We start from the raw sequence: 27,221 nt of genomic DNA on the forward strand, positions 1-27,221 counted from the left end.
CTTCAGCATGTTCGCAATTTGCTCCTTCCCATGCCTGTCCGCAGTCTGTGGAGACTGTGCCAGGTTAGCCACTGTTGGTGGGAGTTTCTCGGAGGGACCGATTGTCATGTGAATGTCTTCCAGAGATTTATCTAGTCTCTCTTCCCAGAGTTTGAGCCTTCTGGATGATGCACTGCAGTCCAGGGAATGGGCAGGGGAAACGCTGAGGTAGCAAAGGGTGATCATGTCGGGGGTGTCGTTCATTCGGATTGTCTGAGGTGTTCTTTTTGACTAGCTACAGCTCTTCAGATTCCAGGGGGTGCAATGCTAGAGAGTCGGTAGATGTTGTCAGTCTTGGCAGGTTTCATGCATCCACTGATGCAGCGACAGCTTGTGTTTAGCCCAGGATCAATCTTCCTTGCTTGAGCCGAGCGCTCCCATACTGCGCAGGCATACTGGGCAGTGGAGAAGCAGAGAGCCAGTGAATGAGAAAGTGGGAAAACATAGAACTGGTGTGGACAGGTGATCGATGGTTGGCATGGACCTGGTGGGACAAAAGGCCTGTTTCCATGCTCTCTCTCTAAAACTACGAGATTATCTTCATTGGACCTAAACCCGCAAACAGATCAATCTGACAATCTTCCTTGATAAAATAACCTCACCCTCAAAAATTAATCCAATAAATTTCTACTGCATTGAGTCCGTGCCTATTCTTTCTTGAAGATAGCAACCGAAAATGCAGAGCCCTCAAGAATTCAACAAAGTCTGCAGCAATTGAATCCCCTAATAATTAAAGGTGAAATACAACAGTGTGTCCTAATTCCCAGTTGCACGGGCAAACTGGGTTTAAATCTTGACAATGTAGCACCCTCCTATGTGCCAATACTTATTAGTATCTCGATCAAAATGAATGATTTCATTTTCACACACATCACACTCTTGCCACCCACTTGCCACTTTGCAGCTTCCTCGTGGCTCACGGTCTCATCTCAGGGCTCAAATTCAATGGTAGTGTTTTGGAGAAAGTGGTCGGATATCTGCATCACTCACTTTCAAAAATATACCAAGAGCTTAAAGGAAATTAATTAATCTAGCTTTATGATTTAATAAAAATGCCAAGGAAAGATTCATTACTATCAAAGAAAATTTGTGTTGATCAAGGAAATTTAGGCAATCAAACCTTCCTGCATTCAGGAGCCTAACATAAGACAATCTGTCACTACTCTACTGAAATGGTGGTCTGCTTTCAAGCCATAGAATAGGATTTGGGCTCTGGATTTATAAAGCCAAATGTGTACATAACCACAAAATAATCATTAACGTGTAAAACCAGAGGTACTATTTTAAACCGATTTTGAACCAAGTACAATTACAAGACCCAAATTAAATTATGAAACATACTGATAGCTGAATTAATTCTGCATTAAATATATGTTGAACAAGTATTGTGTAATAAGCACATATTTTAAATGTTTACCCACTCCCTGTCACATTCTTAACATTGTTCCCAAAGTTGCTTCCCTTTTCAAATAAAATATATTTCATTTAGCATTGCAATGAATAGAATACACAGGTTATAGGAGTGAAAAAATAAGCAGAATCGCATGTTTGGAATCATGTTAATTTATAGTTTGGCTGTGATATTATTCAGAATCACAATGGTTAAAGATATCTTTGACAACATATTTAATTTACTCAGCAAATGCAGATCAATTTTTCAAAACAACGATTATTTAGCAGTAACATTCAAAAGACTTGGAATTAAAGTTGTTTGTTGAACTAAAAAATATTTTTTTATTATTGTACAGATATTTCATTATACACCAGCCTTGCATCCCAGATTCAAATTTTGTTTAGACACTGCTGAAAGACTTGTGCAAAATTCCATAGTGCATCAGTAAGCATCTAAATGTTGATGCTGCAGAAGGTGGTTCATGATTGCAATAATCAATTTGCTTCATAGTGTTAATTTGTGCCTTGCAATGATGCTGGTTTCTATTCTATGAGGGGAATGAATCCTCCCAAGATCAAAATGCTTATGTTAGTTAAGCAGAAACTGGCACATTTGGATGTTATGCAGGAACACAATGGTAAAGAAGATGGCCAAGCTTGGTGAAGAGGAAAAAGAGTGGATACCATCAAAGTTACTAGAATATATGCATCAGGGCCAAAGTGTAGTTGCTGATAGATTGGCTTGGGAGGTCCAGTTGAATTAGATGGTACTTGCTTGCACCCTGGAAACCTGTTATTCCAGGAACCAGCCTAAATTGCAAATACCCGTACATTTCTTTCCTTTGGCAAGGCCTTGAAAACTGCAGAACTCTAGGTGTGGTCTCACGATTTCTTTACTCTTGTGCTCAATGAATTTCGTACCATGGCAACAAGATCTCTTTGAATATCAGTATTTCCCAGTCTGTTACAATTTAAAAAATACCCTGCTTTTCTGTTTAGTGCACCAGATATTTTCAAGCTATATTCCATTTCCCATATTTTAAATGATCAATATTCCCTTGAAACCTCAGTGTCCTCCTCTAGTTGTATATCAGCAGCAAACCTGGAAACATGACATTTGGTCCACTGATTTAAATAATTTATTTTAAATAAATAGATATCAGTTCCATATTCCATGTTAGTTGCATATTAATCTTGAAAATCATCAAGAAAACATCTTGGTTAGCATCCCACATTCTTATGTACTCCGACACATTAGTGGCAATTAAAATACATTCGCTTTGGCTTGTTCAAAAATCACACAGAAATGTGAATGTAGAGAGGGATTTAGACAACCCATGTTATTGGGCAAAATGGCAGATGGCACACATTGTGGAAAAATGTGAGGTTTTTCACTTCAGCAGCAAAACTGAAGGCCGTTATTTGCTATGCAATTGGGAAATAGTTATGTTCAAGGGAACTGGAGTACAGATGTGGACAAGTCCCTGAAAGCTGACACAGCTGCCGGAAGCAATTATGAACACCCGCTGTTCTTCACCTTTTATACATTTTCTAGCTGATTAATCGATCTTTGTCAACCGTTTGCAACATGAACCATGGTCTGAAGAAAGGTTCTCGATCCGAAACGTCACCCATTCCTTCTCCCCAGAGATTCTGCCTGTCCCGCTGAGTTACTCCAGCATTTTGTGTTTACCTTCGATTTAAACGAGCATCTGCATAAACGAGTATGTTGGCCTTTAATGCTAGAGGATATAGTTCAAGAACAAAGAGATCTAACAAATTATGTACGACTTTGGCAAGAGTAATCTGTAAGATGGAGTACAATTTTAGTCTTGTCATTTAAAGGATATACTGGCTAGTGAGACAGTGCCTCAAAGTTTCAACATGCTGGTTCCTGGGATGACATTCTGTCATGTGGACTCATTTCAGTAAGCCAAGACTATATTCCTTGGAATTTAAAAAATGAATGGCTATTCCATTGAAATCCAAAATTCCCAGGGCAGATACAGAGAGTGTTCTGCTTGGTTGAAGAGTTAGAATCATACATTCATGTTATAGGAGCAGAATTAGGCCATTCAGCCCATCAAGCCTACTTTGCCATTCAAAAATGGCAGATCTATCTTTCCATTCTCCTGCCATTTCCCCATAACCCCCCGATATCCTTGACAATCAAGAATCTTTCAATCCGTACCGTAAAAGTACCCAATGTCTTGGCCTCCACAGCCATCTGTGGCAATGAATTTCACAGATTCACCACCAAGTCTGTGCTGAACATAACGCCAAGTTAAACTAATCTGCCTGCCTGCAAGTGATCCATATCCCTCCACTTCCATTTGTCTATCTGAAAGCCTCTTAAATGCAATTGGGGGTCAAAATCTTAAAGTAAGGGGCACACCTTCTAGATCTTAAATTAGAAGTTTGCCACTTAGAGTGGAAAATCTATTGAATCTTCTAACCTGGAAGGCTTTGAAGAATCAGTCACTGAGTTCATTCAAAATAGATCTAGATTGCTGGACATTAGTAAAACGAAGGGATATGGAGCTGGTGGGTGATATTCTCTCTCAACAATGCCTTATCCTATTGAATGGCAAAGCAGATTCAAGGGGGCAAATGCAAATTTAATTGTAACAGTCGGTATTTCTTAACTGGAAAATTGAGGAATAAGCTTCAAATATTGCATCATAAAACATTGCTTCAACTCACTAACACGTTTACATATTGCAAATGAGGTGTAAAACACCCGCCAATCTAGGCCATAATTTTAATATATTGTAGCAGCAAGACTTCCAGACAGCCTCATAAAATTAGCAACGTAGTAGTTAACGTTTTATTTTAGAAAGCCATTTCTTGTGTCATAATCTGGAAAGCAGAGAAGGCATATTGTGCTATATGTGCACACACGCACATACACCAAGCAAATATTTAATCTGTGAACTATTACATTAAGAGCAATTGAAACGTGCTTTAAAAATCCAGTAATACGATGATCAATGCTTAAAAATTGAGGGTGGCTAAGAAAACCCTTTGCATTTGACAGACCATCGATGGCAAATGATGAAACACCAGCCCATTCGCATCCTCCCCCGCTCCCCAATGGATCCAGCAGGGATTACTCAGCTCTCTGATGTTCACTGCTCGCAGAAATGAAGGGATACCTAGCTCATCTGACCACTTGACGCATTTTTGCTCTGTCTTGTTCCAATCTCCACGCCGATCCAACAATTTGCAAGTGGCTGTGATCTGATTATAGCCGGGAACTAGGGGCTGCTTCGGTGCATGAGAGGGGGAGGGAGGGAGGGGAGGGAGGGAGGAGAAAAAAAAATCTGCAATGCTGCTGCGTTTGATCCAAACCCTAGGGCTTCACGTTCCCCCATTCAAAAATTAAAACCCTGTGCCATTTAACCACGGCTCTTCTCCCCACTGCAGTCAGGCTGAGGGGAAAGGAGAGAAACACGAAGCGGGGCCAAAACCCGCCCTGCATCCATCCATCCATCCACACGGTAGATAAATAGCGACAGGCTAAGCGGTTTAAGAGCCTTTATGGTTGCAGGTTTATTGGCGTTGAGTCTGCGGCACTGGATCAGACTCAACGCCATCATGTTAGCGGCCGAGACAGACGGGGGCCGGCGCCAAGGACAAGGACGAGGGGGAGCCGCTCCTTTTACCTTTATATATCTCTCTCTCTCTCGCTCTCTCCGGATGTCTGTGTTCGGTCGGGTTAGTCGGTCTTCACCAGCCGCTCGACGACATGAACCATCGCAGGCAGCTCTCCCTCTCCCTCCCCTCCCCGCGTCGGCGCTTCACTACCTCCTCCCTCCCCCCTCCTCAGCGCAGCGTCGCCTTCACTTCCTCTTCCCCTCAATGTCCGTCCTTGGTCCCACCTCCCGGCGGGAGCGCGCAAACCTCTATCCCCCAACCCAAAGATCCTCGCGCGTGCCCGCGCGCGCGTCGATCGCCGTCGATGAGGGGGGGGGGGGGGGGGGGGAGCGCGCTCTCGCTCGATGGCTCCCGAGGAGAGAGTGTGAGACGGGGGGAGCGCGCACGTTGGCGGCTTGGGGAGAGGGGTAGAGAGAGACGGGGGGGGGGGGGGCGCACGTTGACGGCTTGTGGGAAGAGGGGGCGCGCGCTCGATGGTTCCCGAGGAGAGACGGGGGGAGCGCGCGCGCGCGCGCGTTGGTGCATATGAGAGGAGAGCGAGGGCGCGCGTGCTCGCCGCTGAGGAGGGAGACACGGGCGCGCGCTGGTGGCCGATGATAGAGAGGGGGGGGGGGCGCGCGTGCTCGCCGTTGATGAGGAGATGGAGGGGGGGGGGGGGGGGGGGCAGGGGGGCACCGCCGCGGGGGTGGGAATTCACAACCGTGAGGAACCCGAGGGGAAATAACGCCGAGGGCAATCAGACGCGGTTGCCCCCGGGTGGGAATGGGGCTGAGCCAATCAAGCGCGGCTGAGATGGAGGGGGGGGGTAACCATGCCGCGCAGCCAATCGGGCACGGTTGCCAGGAGGTTACCATGGCGCGCAGCCAATCAGGCGCGGCTGAGATGGAGGGGGGGGGTTAACCATGGCGCGCAGCCAATCAGGCACGGTTGCCAGGAGGTTACCATGGGGCTGAGCCAATCAGGCGCGGCTGAGATGGAGGGGGGGGGTCCATGGCGCGCAGCCCATCGGGCACGGTTGCCAGGAGGTTACCATGGCGCGCAGCCAATCAGGCGCGGCTGAGAGGGGGGAATTACCATGGCGCGCAGCCAATCAGGAGCGGGTGGGTGGAATGGGCCTGAAGCCAATGCGCGTGCGCTCCCCTGCTTGCTCTCCTCGCGCACGCGCGTGGGGCCGGATGGGCGGTGACCGGCGGTTGATTGACAGCCACCGCCGCCAACCATGAGCCGCGTCGGGCAGGCCGCCAGCGGCGTGTGGCCAATCAGAGGGCGAGGCAAGCTTGGTTGCACCGCGGCCCGTTCAACCTAACATCCCGTCGCACCGGCGGAAAGCTCGCGAGCTTCTGCTGGCGTCCGCTCCGCTCCGGGCCACCGACACAATCCTCCACATTTCAGGTACGTTTCTTCTACTTTAGAGGCCAGAAAACTGCAGCTAACCTCCAGATATCGCGTTCAAATCAAAACCAGCTGACATCTGGCTGTCTCCGCGACTCCGTTTTTTGTTGTAATGTTGGTTTGTGTGAGCGCCAAGTTGTCCCCTGCAAATAGGCCTCGGCGACGCATTATCAAAATACTCTGCATGCACTTAAAGTTCTTTCACTATTTAGCCAAACAAGGTTAAACTACTAGTGCTGCTAGCTTGCAGTTTACTTCGAAACTTCATTTTCACCTGGCGTAGGGAGCCTCGAGCTTTTATGAAGCTGGAATTGTCATCTTGTGATTAAATTCACATTTTTTCCATAATTTCTACTACGTTAGCTTGTTTAATTGTAAATATAAACGCTGGATCCGTGTTGTTTATCACATTAAGACATTTGGGCCTGCGGTTTCGGGGTTCAGAAGTTTTAAGTATTGTCCTAGTGCATTTTATGAAAGTGAAAATTGGTTTCATTTCTGGGATCTAGTGCTGCGAATAGGACGCACACGTTAATAATGTAAGGGCTGGTAGTCGTATGTGTGGAAGCGAGACAATTCTTTAATCGCAGTCGTGTTAAAAATAAGCAGACATTGCCCTAATTATAGGAATATTTGGTAACTTATTTTTCCCAGGCCTCCGTCTGTATTAAAAGATATGAAAGCACCAGTAGTCAGAGTGAAAGCAATCCAAGAATGCATTGTGAAATGGCAAAAGGAAAGCGACTGATCCTGTGGGTTGGAGACAACAGTTAGTGTGACATTTACAGAGTGTTTAGTTAACAGATTGTCATGATAGGTTGGAATGAGGATGAAGATCTTGCTATCAATACACAGGCCACAGATGTTTCTTTTAATTGTTTTGCTTTCTGGTTATAGGTATCACAGACAACATAAATATTTATTATCTAACACCAGTGGTTTTTAAGAAGATGTTGGTGGACTGTTGGAGTCCTCCATGTCTTGCCGTCCAAGTGCCTGTGGGTAGTGACCAGGAAGGACTGTCATTGATAGGTTAATTATCATTGAAGTTTAAAATATGGGTTTGATGCTAGTAAGATAGAAGTGAGATTGGTTCAAGACAAGTCAAGAGAGTTTATTGTCATGTGTCCCAGATAGAAACATAGAAATTAGGTGCAGGAGTAGGCCATTCGGCCCTTCGAGCCTGCACCGCCATTCAATATGATCATGGCTGATCATCCAACTCAGTATCCCGTACCTGCCTTCTCTCCATACCCTCTGATCCCCTTAGCCACAAGGGCCACATCTAACTCCCTTTTAAATATAGCCAATGAACTGGCCTCGACTACCCTCTGCGGGCAGAGAGTTCCAGAGATTCACCACTCTCTGTGTGAAAAAAGTTCTTCTCATCTCGGTTTTAAAGGATTTCCCCCTTATCCTTAAGCTGTGACCCCTTGTCCTGGACTTCCCCAACATCGGGAGCAATCTTCCTGCATCTAGCCTGTCCAACCCCTTAAGAATTTTGTAAGTTTCTATAAGATCCCCTCTCAATCTCCTAAATTCTAGAGAGTATAAACCAAGTCTATCCAGTCTTTCTTCATAAGACAGTCCTGACATCCCAGGAATCAGTCTGGTGAACCTTTCTGCACTCTCTCTACGGCAATAATGTCCTTCCTCAGATTAGGAGACCAAAACTGTACGCAATACTCCAGGTGTGGTCTCACCAAGACCCTGTACAACTGCAGTAGAACCTCCCTGCTCCTATACTCAAATCCTTTTGCTATGAAAGCTAACATACCATTCGCTTTCTTCACTGCCTGCTGCACCTGCATGCCTACTTTCAATGACCGGTGTACCATGACACCCAGGTCTCGCTGCATCTCCCCTTTTCCTAGTCGGCCACCATTTAGATAATAGTCTGCTTTCCTGTTAGGGCAATGAAATTCTTGCTTGCTGTAGCATAACAGAATATTGTAGGCATAAATACAGAACAGATCAGTATGTCCATATGCCATAGAATATATATATATATATATATACACACACATAAATAAACAGATAAAGTGCAATAGGCTGTTATAGTTCATAGTTTGTTTGAAGTTGTGTTTAATAGTCTGATGGCTGTGGGGAAGAAGCTGTTTCTGAACTTGGATGTTGCAGATTTCAGGCTCCTGTACCTCCTACCTGATGGCAGCGGCGAGATGAGTGTGTGGCCAGAATGGTGTGGGTCCTTGACGATGTTGGCAGCCTTTTTGAGGCAGTGACTGCGATAGATCCCCTCGATGGTAGGGAGGTCAGAGCCGATGATGGACTGGGTAGTGTTTACAACTTTTTGCAGCCTTTTCTGCTCCTGGACGCACAAGTTGCCGAACCAAGCCACGATGTAACCGGTCAGCATGCTCTCTACTGTGCACCTGTAGATGTTCGAGAAAGTCTTCCTTGACATATCGTCTCTCTGTAGTCTTCTCAGGAAGTAGAGGCGCTGATGTGCTTTCTTTATAATTACATCAGTGTTCTGGGACCAGGAGAGATCTTCGGAAATATGTACGCCCAGGAATTTGAAGTTCTTGCCCCTTTCCACCATCAACCCATTGATATATACAGGACTGTGGGTCCTCATCCTACCCCTTCCAAAGTCCACAATCAGTTCCTTGGTTTTGCTGGTGTTGAGAGCCAGGTTATTGTGCTGGCACCATTTAATCAATCGACCGTTCTCACTTCTATACTCTGATTCATCCCCATCAGTGATGATGAAGTTCGCACTATGTTCGGCTACGCAGCCATGAGTATAGAGTGAGTACAGCAGGGGGCTGAGCATGCAGTCTTGAGGTGCTACAGCGCTGATCGTTATCGAGGATGACACATTTCCACCAATACGTACAGACTGTGGTCAGTGAATGAGGAAGTCAAGGATAGTAGATAGTGGATAAGTATTAGTAGAGCAGAGTTTTTTAGGGGAGTATCTAGTCAGTGTGGTTTCATTAGAACCAATGATGGAGAGAAGAGTCTGAAGAAAGGTCTCAACCAGAAACATCACCTATTCCTTTTCTCCAGAGATGCTGTCTGACCCGCTGAGTTACTTCAGCTTTTTGTGCCTACCTTCGATTCAAACCAGGATCTGCAGTTCCTTCCTACATGATAGAGAGAGGAGTTCCATTTCACAGGAGAGATTTTGTCAGGACAACAGTCTGAGCACAAAGGATAAGTATGTCTGTCACAACGACTTACAAAAATGTGGGAAATGTTAGTTTAAGAAAGACCTGCAGATGCTGGTAAATCGAAGATAAACACAAAATGCTGGAGTAACTCAGCGGGTGAGAGAGCATCTATGGAGAGAAGGAATTGACGAAGCTTTGGGTCGAGACCCTTCTTCAGACTGATCTCAGGGGAGGGGGCGGGACAAGGAAAGAATGTAGGCGGAGGCAGTAAGGCTAGTGGGAAAACTGGGAAAGGGGAAGAAGTGTAGAAAGCAAGGGCTACCTGAAGTTAGAGAAGTCAACATTCATACCGATGGGGTGCAAACTACCCAAGCGAAATATGAGGTGCTGTTCCTCCAATTTGCGCTGGGCAGCACTCTGACAATGGATGAGGCCCAGGACAGAAAGGTCACGTTGGGAATGGGAGGAGGAGTTGAAGTCCTGGGCCACCGGGAGATCAGCTTGGTTAAAGCGGACTGAGCGGAGGTGTTTTACCACGAAAAGATCGCCGAGCCAGCACTTGGTCTCGCCGATGTAGAGAAATTGACACGTAGAACAGCAGATGCAGTAGATGAGGTTGGAGGAGGTGCAGGTGAACCTCAGCCTCACCTGGAAAGACTGTTTGGTTCCTTGGATGGAGTCGGGTCGGGGTGGGGAAGGTAAAGGGACAGGTGTTGCATTTCCTTCGGTTGCAGGGGAAAGTACCTGGGGTGGGGCTGGTTTGGATAGGAAGAGACGAGTTGACCAGGGAATTACGGAGGGAATGGTCTCTGCGGAAAGCAGGAAGGGGAGTAGATGGGAAGATGGGAAGCTCCAGCAACGGCGACTTCTCCCGCCCGAGTTGCGGGGTCAAAGAGCTCCTGGAGCGGGGCCTACATTACTGCCCCGCGCGGCTTGGAATGGCCGCGGGACTTTGCGAGCGCACGCCGGGGGCTCTAACACCAAGACCCGGTGTGCGATCTTGCACCACCCGGCGTGGCTTTAATGGCCGCGGGACAATCGCCATCGCCAGCCGGGGGCTTTGACTTTGACTCTGACATCGGGGGGGGAGAGTGCAGTGGAGAGATAAGTTTTTTTGGCCTTCCATCACAGCAATGTGATGGATGTTTATGTAAAATGTAAATTATGTTGTGTCTGGGGTCTATTTGTCTGTAATGTATGGCTGCAGAAACGGCATTTCGTTTGGACCGCAAGGGGTCCAAATGACAATTATATTGTATTGTATTGTATTGTAAGATGTGGCCCGTGGTGGGATTCCTTTGGAGGTGGCGAAAATATTGGAGGATTATATGTTGTATGCGACGGCAGATGGGGTGGAAGGTGGGGACAAGGGGGACTCTACTTGTTGCTAGTGGGGAGAGGAGGAGTAAGAGCGTATCTGCAGGATATCAAGGAGACCCTAGTGAGAGCCTCATCTATAATGGAAGAGGGGAACCCCCGTTCCCTAAAGAATGAGGACAACTCCGAACTATGGAAAACCTCATCCTGGGTGCAGATGCAGCGTAGACGGAGGAATTGGGAGTTTGGGATAAATAGTCTTTACAAGTGTAGTCAAGATGGCTATGGGAGTCAGTTGGTTTGTAGTAAGATGTTGGTCAATAGTCTGTGATAGTGATGGTGTCTAGAAATGGTAGGGAGATGGTCCAAGTGAATTTGAATGCAGGATGGAAATGGAAGTAGTAGTTTAAACCTGTCTAGCAAAGAGAGCATGGATTTTAGAGGATATTTTAGTTTCACATGAATTGACAGGTTGATGAGCATGTATGTGAAACATAATGAAATTTGCAATGGGTTCCTGCAGCAGTGTCTTAGAACCAACCTATTAACTTTATTCATGAATCTGACTTCATTGTCTAACTGCTTGTAAAGATTTTTCTAATTGTGATCTGATACCAATATAACTGAGTTCAATACAACTTTGAAAGGAAGAAGAGTGAACTAGTTGCTGAGATTTTTGGATAAAGGCGCACTTCACATATTGGCTGTTGGAAAATCTGCTAAATGTGATGAAAGATCAGTTGGAGTTATTCGATGATGCAAATGATCCAATTCTGCTCCTTAACAACAGATGATCTTAATGCCAAAAGAAGTCATAGATTATCAAGACTAAAACAAATGAAAAGGGTGCAGCTAGAACATAAACTGGTGATGCAAAAGGTGACAAAACGGATAGAGTTGCTCGCCAAGACAGCAATGTGAGCTGCTGCCTCACAGGTTTAGGTTCTGTTGCTGTCTACATGTTGTTTGTATGTTCTGCCATTGTTCAGGTGTCCATGGTTTTCAGTTTCCTGTATGAAAGGAGGGACATGAGAATGTGACCAGGGTGATGTAGGACTTTGATATTGGCTGCCATTTTTGTGGCAGCACCCCATGTAGATCCCTTCAAGGATGGGGATGCCATTACCTGTATTGGATCCCACACTCTGCTCGCTTTGTTCCTGGGTATTCTAGTTGCAGAACCAAGCCGTGATACAACCAGTCAGTATGCTCTCTACTAAACACTGTAGGTGATCAATGGAGTATTCGTCGACATACTGAATCTTCAGGCATTGATGAACTTTCTTTCAGTACATCGATGTTCTTGGTCCAGTAGAGACCTTCAGAGATACATACATCCCAGGACTTAAAGCTATTGACTCTCTCCACCTCCCTCATTCCCACCTCATGGCAATGAACTATTGGCACTTTGGTTTTGCTAACATTGAGAGTAAGATTGTTGGCTGGCATCAGTTTTTCAATCTCCCTCGTGTATTCTGACTTATCATTATCCATTCAAGAATGGTGGTATAGTTGGCAAATGTAAAGATTAGAACTATGTCTGGCTGCACAGTCATTGGTGTAGAGAGAGGAGAGCACCTGACTGAGTACGCAGCCTTGAGGTGCTCCTGTGTTGATGGTTATTGAGAATGAAGTGAAGACTGATACCCCTGGGGTTGGATGGATAATTTCCAAACCAGTTCTTTTTTTTTTTTCATGCGTTGAGCTTTAAATGGCCAAATTATGCGTTTACAGGTAATTTGGAAATGTGGGAAACAATAGTATTATGACGAGAATTTGTCTCTCCACCTCCTGGCTTCTTTTATCAGTTGGATTGCCAATCTGTTGATACAAAGTGATTCCTATCATTTCCTTGCCAATTGATAGCAAGGCTTTCAGATGGCCTTATCAACAATCTAATTTGAGACGATAATTGTTATTTTAAAAAGGAAGGTTGAGTTGTATTTTGCTGACACCTAGTAGGATATAAGAAACATTCTTGTCTAGGGGTCAGAGGTATTCAGATATTTTCTGAACGTGTGACATTTACATAAATACGATTCAATCGATATAAACTTTAAATCAATGGTCCTATTAATTTGTACATTTCTCAGGTTGACTTTATGAAGTAGCATTGAAGCATTATTACAGACTGGTTCGTTCTAACTATGACAGTCAATATAAACAATGTATGACACAGATAGAAGAGGAGAATCTGATTTTTGACTGAGCATCGTTTATTTTACAAGATTATAGCTTTTTAGATAAGACAATCTTTTGGGGGTTTTACATTAAAATTAACATGCTACATTTTAAATTAATGGATTTACAATACAAAGTTCAACTGACTGAGCATTGCAAAGACAACTTTCAACTAAGTTTAATATCTTAGTAGGTTTTGAAAATTGTGGTCTTAATCTAGTGAGAACCGTATGTACCTTCTGCCCCTCCAATGATTCTGGTCATTGCGTGGCCTATTAGGTGGCTCAGTAGTATTTAAGGAAAATGTAGAGGGGCATAGAATCTAGCCCTGTAGCCTTGTTCATAACACCTACAGCTTGAGACATTTTCTTTCAGAGGTAAATCTGAGATACCTGTACACTTTCCCTGGTCTAAATTTGATTTTAAATTTAAATTTAGTTCAGGCTTTATGGATGTCTGAAATGTTATAGGAATTCAGTTTGAACCATTAAAAATCATGAATATATCTCCTGAGATTTCTCCGGCATTAACAATTGTCGTCTTTCCAACCTCTCACTGAATCTCAGATGCCTTTGTTTAAGTAACAAATTGCTTTTTCTGCACCCCCACAATGTGTGATGATAACCTTGATTTAACACTCATAGTCAACACATTAAAAATAGACAAAGTGATGGAGTAACTCGGCAGGTCAGGCAGCATCACTGAAGTACATGAATAGGTGGCATTGTGGATCGGTCCCAGCCTGAAGTCACCATTCCATGGCCTCCATAGATACTGCCTGAAACGCTGAGTAACTCCAGCCTTTGGTGATTTTTGTAAACCAGCAGCTGCAGATCACACATTTACCTGGGATATAGATATGCTGGTGTCTTGTGCAGACATATTACCAGTTTGTGATGGAAGTGATCAATAAGAGTCCCTATATGATCCTACTTATGGAGACACTGATTAGAATCAAGGATCAATGCTGGAAAATGAAATGCATCGAAATAACAAAGCTGGGCAAATAATGATAAGAGGGTAGACACGAAAGTGGAGTAATTCAGCGGGACAGGCAGCATCTCTGAAGAAAAGGAATGGGTGGCACTTTCGGTCAAGACCCTTTCGGTCAAGACCCCTTAAGATAATGTTGGTAGAGGTTTGGTCAATTTGTAATTAACCAGTAGTTTTTAATGAGTCCAACAACTTTGTATAGGGGACCCTTGTATTACAGTAGTTTGGGTGACTGAAATTTGCCCTTAAAGAGTTCACAAATTACTACAAACAGTACCAAGATAAAATTAAAAATTTGCTTTCATGGAATTTGTGTCAGTTCTTACCTTTTGTTTCAGCTTGCATGTCTTGACTGTGTAGATGATGCAGCTTCACATTACAGAAAGTTTCTGTTTAGTTTATTGTCATGTGTACAGAGGTAAAATGAAAAACTTTTAAGTATATATGTTTTTTGGAGATTGTTACCTTCCTTCTCTGTAATGTTAAAGAATAAACTTTTGTAAATTCACATTGTGAAACTTTTGTTTGAAGTGATTATTTGATTCTACTACACTTAGAACATTTTTTTTAGCAGCTTGGTGAAATAATATCAGCGTATTTTAATTGTAATAGAGAGCATCATGTTCATTTAGAAGTTTGATTGATTGTGTTTTTCTGCTGATCTTAAAAGTTATGCATTTACTATTCTGAATAATTAAGTACAATCTTCTGCCATTTAATACAGTAATAAATTCCAAAATATGCATGTGAGATCTTGATGAAATAAAGTATTATTGATTTTATTTTCCTGAAAAAATGATTTGTCTTGCATGTGCATCTCAATTATTCTTAACTATATGTAGTTTGTGCTGTTGAAGTTGACTTCACTAGTTGACACGATCAATTATTTTCAATCATGTACATAGGCAGAAATTAAGTTTGTATAACTCCAAATTTATGTATGGCTGGTGGCCACTTTCTTACAAAAATCTCATTCAATGTTTGAACAAAAAGCAAATTTGTAAGCAAATAGAATGAAATACTATGCACTATGAATGGTCATCTGTACTATATATTAATGCAAGTTTAAGGAATAAAATATATTGTTGAAAAAATACTTGAGTAATTGAGCTGGTGTTTTAACTGCTCCAAAAAAGCTGGCACCTAACATGGTTCAAAAAAAATCTTTAATCTTGGATGAATTTGCACTTTGGGGATATTCTGTAACTCAGAAATTCCAAATTCAGACAATTGTTGGAAACCACATATTCAGATGAACAAGTGAGAAATTGATCATAAATTATAGGTGATTTACATTTCAATAAAAATGATTTAAAAAGCCACGCACCTTTATTTTGTTTGAGTTGGAGTTTAAAATTGTTATTAACAGACTGCTGCTTTATGTGTTGGTTACACGTTTGCTGGAACTGGGAGCAAAAAACAAAACTGCTGGAAGAACTCAGCAGGTCACGCAGCATCTATGGAGACAAAGGGATCGTTGATGTATTGAGCTGAGACCCTACATCAGGACTGAGTGTAGAGAGGAGAAAGCCTGTATTTGGAGGTCAAGGGGCATGGTGAAGAAAGAGCTGGCACATGATAAATGGGTCCATATTAGGAGGAAGAGGGGAGGGTGGAAGTGGATGCAGAGTCTGGAAGTGATAAATAGAAACATCAAGAGTGTTTATCACCACCTTCGTCAGATTGCAGAATCTTGTAATCTCAGAGCTATACAGCACATAATCGGGGCCCAACGGCCCAAATCGTCCATGCCAATTAAGTTGCTTGACCCCAGGTCCCACTTGCCCAAATCATTCCAAACCGTTCCTATTTATCTCCCTGTCCATGCATCTTTTAAATGCCATAATTATACCTGCTTGTACCACTTACCCTGGCAGCTCGTTCCACATACTCATCACATTTTTTTTTGTGTGGAAAAAGTTGCCCCTCTTGGCCCTTTTAAAAAATCTTTCCCCTCTCGTCCACTAGTTTTTGACGAGGAAAAGACTGGGTGTTCTGACTGCATCAGCTCTCCTGTGTACATTATCCCCCTCCACACCTGGTTCCACCCAACACCTGCTGACTCTTGCCTCATCCCTCGTCTTCGCCTCTTTATATTGACCATCTTCCCTCTGCACTCAGGCCTGAAATACATCAAATATCCTGCACAACCCTAACCCTACCTCAGCAAGGAACACTATGGCCAACCTCGGTGCTAGGCACTATCATGGACTTGTTTTCCAGCAGTGTTTTTACATTCTTATCGTTTGCAGTCTTTCTTTTCAGTGTCTTGTATCATTTGGTTTTGTGTGCTGACCAAGTCTGCCTGAGTAGCTAATGCAAGTGAAATTTTCATTTCACCTGTACCTCCGTGTTACTGGAATGCATTTCAAAAAACGTGACTTTTGTATCCACGGTTGCTGCTGACCTGCTGAGATCGTCCACCAATTTTTTTTCGCTCATATTTTCATTTTGTGATTGGGTGTATGTTAGGATTTTCTCCAGCTTTTATCCAGGCTCAATGCTTGGTTACAATTCATTATAAATTTGTTCAACTTGTTATTATGTATTTTGAACATGAGAAGGCATTGTGAGAAAATGTATTTTGCATGCAGGTTATGAATAAGCCAAGGTAAAAGATATTACACTATTATAAAAATCAAAAGTCATGGAATTCAAATTATGTGGTGAAAGCAGGTTTACATTGTTTAACAAACTAGTAATTTGATCAGTCTGAAGAAGGGTTTCGGCCCAAAACGTCGCCTATTTTCTTCGCTCCATAGATGCTGCTGCACCCGCCGAGTTTCTCCAGCAATTTTGTGTACCTAGTAATTTGGCACCATTGGTTTTTGAGATCTTGTTTATGCAAGGTGTTGAAAGGGTTAGAAATAAGCTTTCTGAAACCTATTTCAGCGAATAACATCAACAGAGAATCATCAATTGCATTATGGCAAAATGTAAGAGAAACAATTGGAAAAAAAAATTTATACCAGAGAATTATTTAACATTAGGAATAGGAATACTTTATTGTCACATGTGACTAGGCACAGTGAATTTTTTTGCTGGTATACGCAATGTATACAAATAACAGCCACCTACGGCGCTGTCAAAGTTACAGATCGCGCCGGCTCCCCCTTTCAACAGTTCCCCACGCCAGGTCCCCATTATCCTATGTCCTCCACCCCCACCTCCCACACGGCGGTCCCCCCCATACCGGGTCCTCCATTGTTCTTCCCCTCCCCTCTCACGGAGGTCCTCCTCGCTCTTATTATCTTTCTCTGTATCCTCACCTATTGCTACATGATGTGACGTGGAATTAAGCATTGTAATTTATACTTTATTCTGACATGGCAAGTACTTAAGGTGCTGGTGAATTACTGCCTTGAACTGCTGCAGTTCTTGTGGTGTTTTTCCTGTGGAACATTTAGATGAGAAATACCCTGATTTTGAAGTCATGTTTTCTAGTCATGATGATGTATAACTTTGAGGTGAACTTGCAGTTGTTACTATTCCCATGAACTACGATTTGGCTGTGAAAGTACATATTTGGCAGGGGGTTTGCAAGAAAACTTGGCAAATTGCAGGCATTTTTCTATGATATAACGATGATGTGTTTGTAATATGTGTGATAAATTATTGCATTCAAATTTATTTCTTTGACCTGGGTAATGTGGAGATTGAGGGTCTAGCTACATTCTGCAAAACAAGAGAATTCTATCACTGATAAATAATGGAAAGGTTTTGAAGATTCTGGATGTAGGCACTCTCTGTAGAATTGCCAACCACTGACATGGTCTTGCACCATTATATTTTGTACATTTCATTTTAAGATCAATATATAGACATTATTACAATGGAATTCGGCACTATCATTGAATGCTGAGGAGAAATCTTTAGATGTTATTGTTGTCAATGACACTTACGAGCTTGTGCATGAATATTATATAATTCTTAAAAGGGCACAAAGTGTCATTCTCTGTATCCTCCCCCATTGCTACATGATATGACATGAATTAACCATTCTGATTTACGCTTCTGCCATGGTAAGATCAGTTTTTAATGCACATCTCTAATCTGCACATCTGACGTCACCTATCCATTTTTTCCATGGATGCTGCCTGAGCCACTGAGTTACTCCAGCACTTTGTGTCCCTTTTGTGTATTAACCAGCATCTGCAGTTCTTTATTTCTATATTGTATAATTCTTGCTGCGTTTGGCATTATCTGAGGGTTTACAACAAAACAACAGTGTACAAATGTTCTACTTCTGTATTAGAAAGGAGGGAAGGTTCACTGGAAGGAAGGAATGAGTATGGTTGGACCAAGAAACTGATGTATTTTGGCTTTTACTCACAACCTTTTGTGTGTCGTATGTCCAGCCAGTAGACTTTGTCCCCGTCAGTCTCATTGACTTTAAACCTTGATTTCTTAAGTTAAAATTCTTCCGTCCATTTGAGGGTCATGACTGGAATTCAATAAGAATTTAAGAAATAATAATATCATTGTTCTATCTGGGACGTATGACAATAAAACACTCTTGTCTCTCTCTTGACTCTTAACTAGATATTTGATTATTTTGGATCAAGCCGTGCTGTAAAGCAAAGTGGTTCTTGCAGAACCTAAGTAAGTAAGTGAATTGGTGAGTAGATGCTGCTTGATAACACTTTCCATACTTTGTTTATGGAGAGTGGATTGATTGTGTGGTAATTGGCTGAATTCGTTTTTTTCAATGAAATAGTGTACCTGAGAAATTCTATATAACGTTTGCTGTTGCTGCTGTTGTGTCTGTGTTAGAATACCATAGTATGATTAATGGCACAACTATTTTTTTTTTTAAAGAATGGGAGGTATTGTGAGCATGAATTCTGGTGTTCAAGCTTTGTCAGAATCGCACCACATTTCTGTGGCTGATCCTGGCATTCTTTACTAGAATGCCAGTACTACTTCTGAGGGCTTGGTGCCTGAATGATGGTCAAGTGACAAATCATCGAAGATTGATTATTTATCCCATTTACCACATGAAGGGTGTCCTCAATGCAAAAAGGGGCCTTGGTCTTCAAAAAGATTGTACACTAGTCATTCCTGCCAATACTATTTTAGAACCTGCTTGCATGATAATCTGGTGTTGTGAAGTCTTAATGGGATTTTCCTCTTTAGTTCTCCCACCACCTACCGTTAAACGCAGTTTAAGCACTGTCCCTATCAGGGCTCGGTATTGTTGCTGCTGAGGCATAGTTAGTGATTGACATTGAAGTCCTTCATATGCTCAGTGCTGTGCTTTTCTCAATGCTTCCAAATATTTTGCAACATAAAGGAATATTATTTCTAAACTGAAGGAGAACAGGATGTTTCCTAGTCCACTTTTGTCCGGATAAACACAACATTTATTAGTAGTCGTGAAAGGCTTGGATAGAGTGGATGTGGAGAGGATGTTTCCACTAGTGGGAGAGTCTAAGACTAGAGGACATAGCCTCAGAATTAAACGATGTTCATTTAGGAAGGAGATGAGGAGGAATTTCTTTAGTCAGAGGGTGGTGAATCTGTGGAATTATTCGCCCCAGAAGGCTATGGAGGCAAAGTCAATGGATATTTTTAAGGCCGAGATAGGAAGATTCTTACTTAGTACAAGTGTCAAGGGTTATGGGGAGAAGGCAGGAGAATGGGGTTAGGAGGGAGAGATAGATTAGCCAAAATTGAATGGCGGAGTAGACTTGATGGGCCGAATGGTCAAATTCTGTTCCTCTCACTTATAACCTTATCACCTCATACATTCCCTCTGCTAATAGAAGAATTAAATACAAATTTAACATGCATTACATATGCACTTTTTATTCAAATAACTTTCGGAAGATTGAACATACTGAGTAAATTTTTAATATTCAAATAAAACTACCAAAGATTGAACCCTTCGATACTGAGTAATATGTTGGCTGAATCTAATATTCTCTCCATGAATATCTAACTTCTAAACTTAATAATTTGTAAAGACAGATCACCATTTTTGAATAAAAGACAAAAGTTTCCCCCCCTTATTTAAGCTGTGACTGACCTAATAATTATCTTTTTAATAATTCTATAAGATCCCCTCTCTAACTCAATGCAAAGTTTTGAGATTTTCTTATTGCTGTTGTAGACTTTTTTAATTCAACTAAGTGAATGATTTTGGAGAACAAAATAAAATGTTAATAATGGAGATAGATTTGTATGGTTGTATATCTCATTATTTTCCAGTCAGTGTTTTTTTGATCATTTTGACATTAACATTCTTCATTGGTTTTGCTATGTTCTGTTGTGCTGAAGCAAAGCAAGAATTTCATTGTCCCATTAGGGACACGTGGCAATAAACTCTCATGAATCTTGAATCGTGAATCTTTGTCCTTTAGGTGTTCCAGGATGAGTTATACAGAAAAGCCTGATGAAATTACAAAAGATGAATGGATGGAAAAGCTCAATAATTTACATATACAAAGAGCTGACATGAATCGTCTCATAATGAACTATCTAGTTACAGGTAAGACTACTACAGGTGCACAACCTTTTATCCGGAGTTCTGGAAACCGAAAAGCTCCGGAAACCGGACATTTTTTCCAGGATGTCACCTGCATACCAAAGCTCGCGTTTGGCGCCAAACTTGACCCGAAACGACCCACGGTCAACCCAGGTCTGTACTACTGTAGCGGCTGCCTCGTCCCCGGAGACCGGGGTGACACTTAAACATCTGTAAATCATTGCTTAAATGTTAGTCAGTTAGTTTGGAGGGCTTTTATGTGAAGGGGAGGGGGGTGGGGTGGGTGGGGGTGAAGGGGGCTAAAACTTTAATTCTTAGTCCCCTACCTGGTCGGAGAGGCGGGCAGCAGGCAACACCTTACCGGGATTGCGCCGTTTTGCAGTAAGCTCCGGAGCGCTGTGGCCGCCGACTCCCAACATCGCGGCTATGCTGGCTGAAGCAAAGCAAGAATTTCATTGCGGGCACATCAGGAATCCTTTGCGGGTTCCAGGGAGTTATACAGCCTGATGAAATTACAAAAGTTGGATGGAAAAGCTCCGACCCTGACATGAATCGTCTCAACTCTGCCCCAGGTGGCTGCCAGACGACGCTCCAAATCCAGCGCCGCCCGCAGCCGGACACCCTTGACCCGAGACCCACGCTCCGCGATGTTGGGAGTCGGCGGCCACAGCGCTCCAGAGCTTACCGCAAACGATGACCGGGTAAGGCATTGCCCGCTCCCCGCTGGTATCCCAGCGCTGTGGCCGCCGACTCCCAACATCGCGGAGCTGGCGCTGTGGGCGTCCGGCCGCCGGCCGAGCTGGATTTGGAGCGCAGTGCAGCTAGTGGTAGAGTTGCCGGGGTTGGAGCTACAACCGGTTCCGCCCGCGGCCGTCGCCCAGCCAGTTGCCGGGGTCAGAGCTAGCCCCAGCTCCGCGATGTTGGGGGTCGACGGCCACAGCGCTCCGGAGCTTACTGCACAGCGACCTCCCCGCCTCTCCGACCAGGTAGGGGACTAAGAATTAAAGTTTTCCCCTTCACCACCCCCACCACATAAAATACCTCCAAATTAACTGACTAACATTTAAGCAATGATTTACAATGATTCCCCAGTCTCCGGGGAGGAGGCAGCCGCTCCAGACTTTTCAAGCCGCCCGCGCTACCTACCTAATCTACGCTAAAAATCTTCCATTCCGAAATCCAAAAAATTCCGAAATCTGAGACGTGTCTGGTCCCAAGGCTTTCGGATAAAAGGTTGTGTACCTGTACTAAGAAACACGCAATTTACACATACGTGGTTTTGGAAGATCGCAATTTGTTAGTAGTAAATATATTTGACAAAAATATCACCTTGTCTAAAGGGGTAATTAATTTTCCAAATACACAATAATTTGGGACAGCCACAATTTTCGTATTGAAAGGAGGGGATTTTCTTTAAAAACAGAAGTAAATGCTATGCCATACAAGAAAGTTAAAGACCAGTCAAAATAAAGCTGGGAAACAGAGCCAGGTGAGTCTCAAGGGAACACACTGGGGCCCAGTGTGCCTGGGAGAGTGTATCAGAGGAAGTGTGGAATCAGAAGCTAGTGAGCTAGATGCTGAACCAATGATTCAATCAATGGTAGACACAAAATGTTGGAATAACTCAGCGCGTCAAGCAGCATATCTGGAGAGAAGGGATGGGTGACGTTTCGGGTCGAGGCTCCTGACACAACCATCTGAAGAAGGGTCTCGACCCGAATCGAGCATTATAATTGGAGCAAAATGTATGTCTATGTTCCTTATCAGGTAAGATTGACAACTCTGACAAGTTGCGTGAAAAGTTAATACAACTTTCTATTTTGTTTCAGAAGGATTTAAGGAAGCAGCAGAAAAATTTCGAGTGGAATCTGGAATAGAGCCCAGCGTTGACTTGGACACTCTGGATGAACGTATTAAAATTCGTGAGGTGATACTGAATGGACAGATTCAAGAGGCCATTGCATTAATCAATAGTCTCCACCCTGAGCTGCTGGACACAAACCGTTACCTCTACTTCCACTTGCAGGTGCACATCCGAGCATTCAAAATGTACCTTTCTTAATTTTAGAAACAGAATGTAACATGAAAAACTAGGCATGTTATTTGTAAAATATAACTGCCATTTGATAAACTGGATGAAATATGCATTCTCACTTCATTTTATATATTTTAAGCATTTTCTCGATATTAATGCTATTCTAGCATTTTGTGTCTATCTTTGGTTTAAATCACCATCAGCAGTTCATTCCTGCACATTGATATATATATATTTGACTCTGCCTCCTTTTGACAAATGTTGTAATCATTTGCTCATAATGAAAATAAATAAATTAAAGTGATTTTTGAGCCATTGAATAAATCAAATCTTGTTATTAGCTTGATTATTTTTCTGAAGGAAATAAGGAAAATCCACTGGAAACAGTGCTGCATTATTGATTATATTGCTGAATAACTAAGCTAATGCCAGTAAATCTGCCTTCTGCAGCAACAGCATTTGATCGAGTTGATTCGCCAACGTGAGACTGAAGCAGCTCTGGAGTTTGCTCAGACTCAGCTTGCTGAGCAAGGCGAGGAGAGTCGAGAGTGTCTTACTGAGATGGAGCGCACCCTGGCACTATTAGCTTTTGATAATCCAGAAGAATCGCCATTTGGAGATCTGCTTAATATGATGCAGAGGCAAAAGGTAACTTTTTTAATGTTTGATAATCAGATGTTATTAGTTGCTGGTTCAAAAACACTTTTTGTGGTTTAGTTTTAAGATACAGCACAGAAACAGGCCCTTCGGCCCACCGAGTCCCACTGACCAGCGATCCGTGTACACTAGCACTATCCTACACACTAGGGACAATTTACAATTTTTTTTTTTTTTTTACCAAAGTCAATTAACCTACAAACCTATACATCTTTGGAGGTAGACAAAAGTGCTGGAGAAACTCAGCAGGTGAGACAGCATCTATGGAGCGAAGGAAATAGGCAATGTTTCGGGACAATACCCTTCTTCAGACTGATGCAGGGTGGGGGGATGGGAAGAAGAAAGGAAGAGGAGGAGCCTGAGGGCTGAGGGAGAGCTGAGATGGGGAGGAGACAGTGAGGGCTACCGGAAATTGGACAAGTCAATGTTCAAGCCGCTGGGGTGCAGACTGCCCAAGCGGAATATGAGGTGCTGCTCCTCCAATTTCCGGTGGTGCTCACTCTGGCCATGGAGGAGGCCCAGGACAGAAAGGTCGGATTCGGAATGGGAGGGGGAGTTGAAGTGCTGGGCCACAGTGAGATCAGGTTGGTTAATGCGGACCGAGCGGAGATGTTCGGCAAAACGATCGCCAAGCCTGCGCTTGGTCTCACCGATGTAGATCAGCTGACATCTAGAGCAGCGGATGCAATAGGTGAGGTTGGAGGTGCAGGTGAACCTCTGTCGCACCTGGACTGACTGCTTGGGTCCTTGAATGGATTCGAGGGGGGAGGTAAAGCGACACGTGTAGCATCTCCTGCGGTTGCAAGGGAAAGTGCCCGGGGAGGGGGTTGGTGCGGGTGGGAAGGGAAGAATTGACCAGGGAGTTGCGGAGGGAGCGGTCTTTGCGGAAAGCAGGTGGGGGGAGATGGGAAGATGTGGCGAGTGGTGGGATCACGTTGGAGGTGGCGGAAATGACGGAGGACTATTTGTTGTATGTGACGGCTAGTGCGGTGGAAGGTGAGGACAAGGGGGACTCTGCCCTTGTTCCGAGTGGGGGGATGGGGAGGGAGAGCAGTGTTGCGGGGTATTGCTAGATGCAGGAAGATTGTTCCCGATGTTGAGGAAGTCCAGGACAAGGGGTCACAGCTTAAGGATAAGGGTGAAATCCTTTAAGACCGAGATGAGAAAAACATTTTTCACACAGAGAGTGGTGAATCTCTGGAACTCTCTGCCACAGAAGGTAGTTGAGGCCAGTTCATTGGCTATATTTAAGAGGGAGTTAGATGTGGCCCTTGTGGCTAAAGGGATCAGGGGGTATGGAGAGAAGGCAGGTACGGGATAATGAGTTGGATGATCAGCCATGATCATATTGAATGGCGGTGCAGGCTCGAAGGGCTGAATGGCCTACTCCTGCACCTATTTTCTATGTATCTATGTATTGAAGAGACCCTGGTGAGAGCAGGATTTAGGTCTTGTTCCTTTTGACTTCCTTTCAAGATCACTGCTATAACTTCCTATTGCCAAACAAATTTCAACAACATGTAGATCAAATATGCGAGTCAAAAAACAGTCAACTCATTGTAACTTCCGCTTCAGAACTTGTACCTATACCATTTTAATTCAATACTTTTTTCATCCTATTTTCATACTATATTTTTAATGTTTCTGTCATCAAACTTGAACAATATGCTGGTAACATCTTTAACCAACAGAATGGCAATCTTCTTCCAGAATAATAAATGCAATCTACTAATATGAAGCTAAATGAATTGGCTTATTCTTGAATCAATTTGTTGAATTAGGTACAGTCTTCTCATTGATGGTATCCACAAATATTTCAACCGATGATTTCAAAGGATAAAATCTGTGGGCACAAATGTAGATGTGTGAAATTGGGTATAAATAAGTAAAACTTGATTTTGTTTTTTTTCCCAAGGTTTGGAGTGAAGTGAATCAAGCTATTTTGGATTATGAGAATCGTGAATCAACGCCCAAACTCGCCAAACTGCTAAAGCTTCTATTATGGGCACAGAATGAGTTGGACCACAAGAAAGTTAAATATCCTAAGATGACAGACCTCAGTAAGGGAACAATTGAGGAACCCAAATAAAGTCTGTATGATGGGAATGAACAGGATTGTGGAGTGTCTTCCTGTGCGTTAACCGCTTATCAGAAAGGACTGTAATAAATTCACTAATAAATGACAGAACACGTGAAAACAACTCTATGGTTAAGAATAATCACATTTAAGGCTGGGATGAAGTCCAAAGCATTGCCAACGCAGTACATCAGGGAACACCACCAAATGGTTGCTGAAGGGTCAAGGGATTGCAAGATTCACCCCAGTCCTAAATTCATTTTTTTATGGTAACTTATAACTTTACCAATTCCACACGTTGGACTGAAAATACAAATTATTAGGTATTTACTTTTGCCTGCTGTACAGAGTTTCTATTTGCAGTTTTTTTTTTGCTTCATATGCTGATGGTTCTTAACAGTATGTTTATATATTTTCAGAACAACTTTACTAAACACTTGTCTTTTCCCTAATTAGCCATTTTCGAGCCAAGATTCTTACCAATATCATCAGAAATGTTATTGTTAATATGGTATCCTACTGACTGCTGTTAATGTTATCTGGAGCCAGTTGTGGATGCAGTATGGATACTAAGAATGTAATTAGTAGAAAATAATTATCCATCTTTTGTCAGTCTCATTAAAATTTTCCCTTGTTTAGGAAAGAGTTCAAATGTTTGTTAATTCTCATTAAGTAGCCTTGTACTGAATTAAAATCCACAAGCTTGTAAGGCATAGTATTTAAACTCATCTTTGTATATTTTGTGGGAATGGCTCACTTAGAAATGAGGAGTTGTTTGTATATAATGCAGGAAAAAAAATAGTATAATGCTATCCCAATACTAAAGTGCTTTACACTTTGAAATTCAACTAATGTGCTTTTAAACATTGTGTATCGTGTGTGTCAAGATTTGTTTTGTTTAATGTTAATTTATCATTGCATATATTAGCAAATACTTCCAAAATCCACAAATGAAAGTCATTGACATCTAGTTAGTTTTATAGGTCAATGCAGACTCTGTATCTAATACCTTTTTAAACAAAGAACTTCACGTACTTATTTAATTTTCCAGAACTTTTTATTATTAACTTAGAAAAAGGAAAATTCCATATGCAATCTTTTTCTGTAAATATTCCCTAGATGGACTTTAAAAATGTAACTGAGGTACCGGTGAAAATATGCTGGTCTGCGAATGATGAAAATATTGTGTAAAAAAAATAAATAAATGAGGGCATTTATTTACTTTCCTCAGCCCCCCCATTTGTTTTCAAGGTTCTATGGCAATAGATTAACTGTTTGTGAGCACATATCTGGAGCAGTTTAGCAAAACAGTAAGAAAGTGCTACATCACATTATTGGTAAACAGTTATGATCCAATAAGGAAACTTAAATTGTGAGTTTTATTGGAAATCTCCTCCTGAACAACTTTAACATGCTTCCTCCAAGTACAAAAAAAAATCTACTTAACGCTGGCAAATGCCAATCAAATGTGATAACTGCCCTATTACAGTAACTTATTTACTACAATACCAAATGGCAGATAGTGGGTCTTCAGTTATGGTTACATAGAAGGTTCCACCAATTCCGTTCTGATTTTACTATATAATATAATTCTCATATTTTGATCATAAAGTTATCTCGGCCTATGCAGCAAAAGTTTATGGGATTTTCTTTTGGCATAATGCTCTTTAAGATGGAGCTAAAATCCAGAAGCATGTATTCGCCCGAGTCCCCCATAATTCCCACTCCACCATTATCTGACTGTGTCTCCTGATAGGTTTTTATTCCAAATGAACTTCTCTGTATATAGTACTATTTTGTAGATACAAATTCCAAAATTACAAGTTTAAGCATGTGCAAGTATCAATAAATGGTGAA

General features: G+C 42.5%; 2 protein-coding genes across 6 annotated transcripts in view; one reads left to right on the forward strand and one right to left on the reverse strand.

Annotated features, from left to right (window-relative positions):
- Positions 1-5,241, reverse strand: part of LOC129707512 (dnaJ homolog subfamily C member 5) — a 46,889-nt gene extending 41,648 nt beyond the window's left edge. The window contains exon 1 of one of the 2 annotated variants that reach the window (XM_055652614.1): positions 5,097-5,241. The gene's annotated coding sequence lies outside the window, so the exon portion shown is untranslated. The remainder of the gene's footprint in view (positions 1-5,096) is intronic. The other variant, XM_055652613.1, reaches the window with a different exon arrangement.
- Positions 5,242-6,359: 1,118 nt separating this feature from the next.
- LOC129707513 (glucose-induced degradation protein 8 homolog) lies at positions 6,360-26,590 on the forward strand. Of its 4 annotated transcripts, none has more exons than XM_055652619.1 (6): positions 6,360-6,480; positions 18,651-18,726; positions 20,471-20,598; positions 22,428-22,621; positions 23,081-23,278; positions 25,203-26,590. In XM_055652619.1, exons 3-6 carry the CDS (start codon positions 20,481-20,483, stop codon positions 25,374-25,376), a joined length of 684 nt encoding a protein of 227 aa, XP_055508594.1. In that variant the 5' UTR covers positions 6,360-6,480; positions 18,651-18,726; positions 20,471-20,480; the 3' UTR covers positions 25,377-26,590. The 4 variants fall into 4 exon arrangements, with proteins under 4 accessions (XP_055508594.1, XP_055508593.1, XP_055508591.1 ...); XM_055652618.1 differs by having other exon boundaries at positions 6,363-6,480; positions 18,651-18,714; positions 22,425-22,621; XM_055652616.1 differs by having other exon boundaries at positions 6,364-6,480; positions 22,425-22,621.
- Positions 26,591-27,221: the final 631 nt, after the last annotated feature.

The sequence above is a fragment of the Leucoraja erinacea genome, chromosome 21 (genome assembly GCF_028641065.1).
Source record: "Leucoraja erinacea ecotype New England chromosome 21, Leri_hhj_1, whole genome shotgun sequence".
NCBI classification, from domain to species: Eukaryota; Metazoa; Chordata; class Chondrichthyes; order Rajiformes; family Rajidae; genus Leucoraja; species Leucoraja erinaceus.

Coding starts and splice junctions, on each gene's coding strand:
- LOC129707513 (XM_055652618.1), top strand. CDS start 20,481: ATGAGTTATACAGAAAAGCCTGATGAAATTACAAAAGATGAATGGATG. Junction 22,622..23,080: donor ACCTCTACTTCCACTTGCAG/GTGCACATCCGA, acceptor TGCCTTCTGCAG/CAACAGCATTTGATCGAGTT. Junction 23,279..25,202: donor ATATGATGCAGAGGCAAAAG/GTAACTTTTTTA, acceptor TTTTTTCCCAAG/GTTTGGAGTGAAGTGAATCA.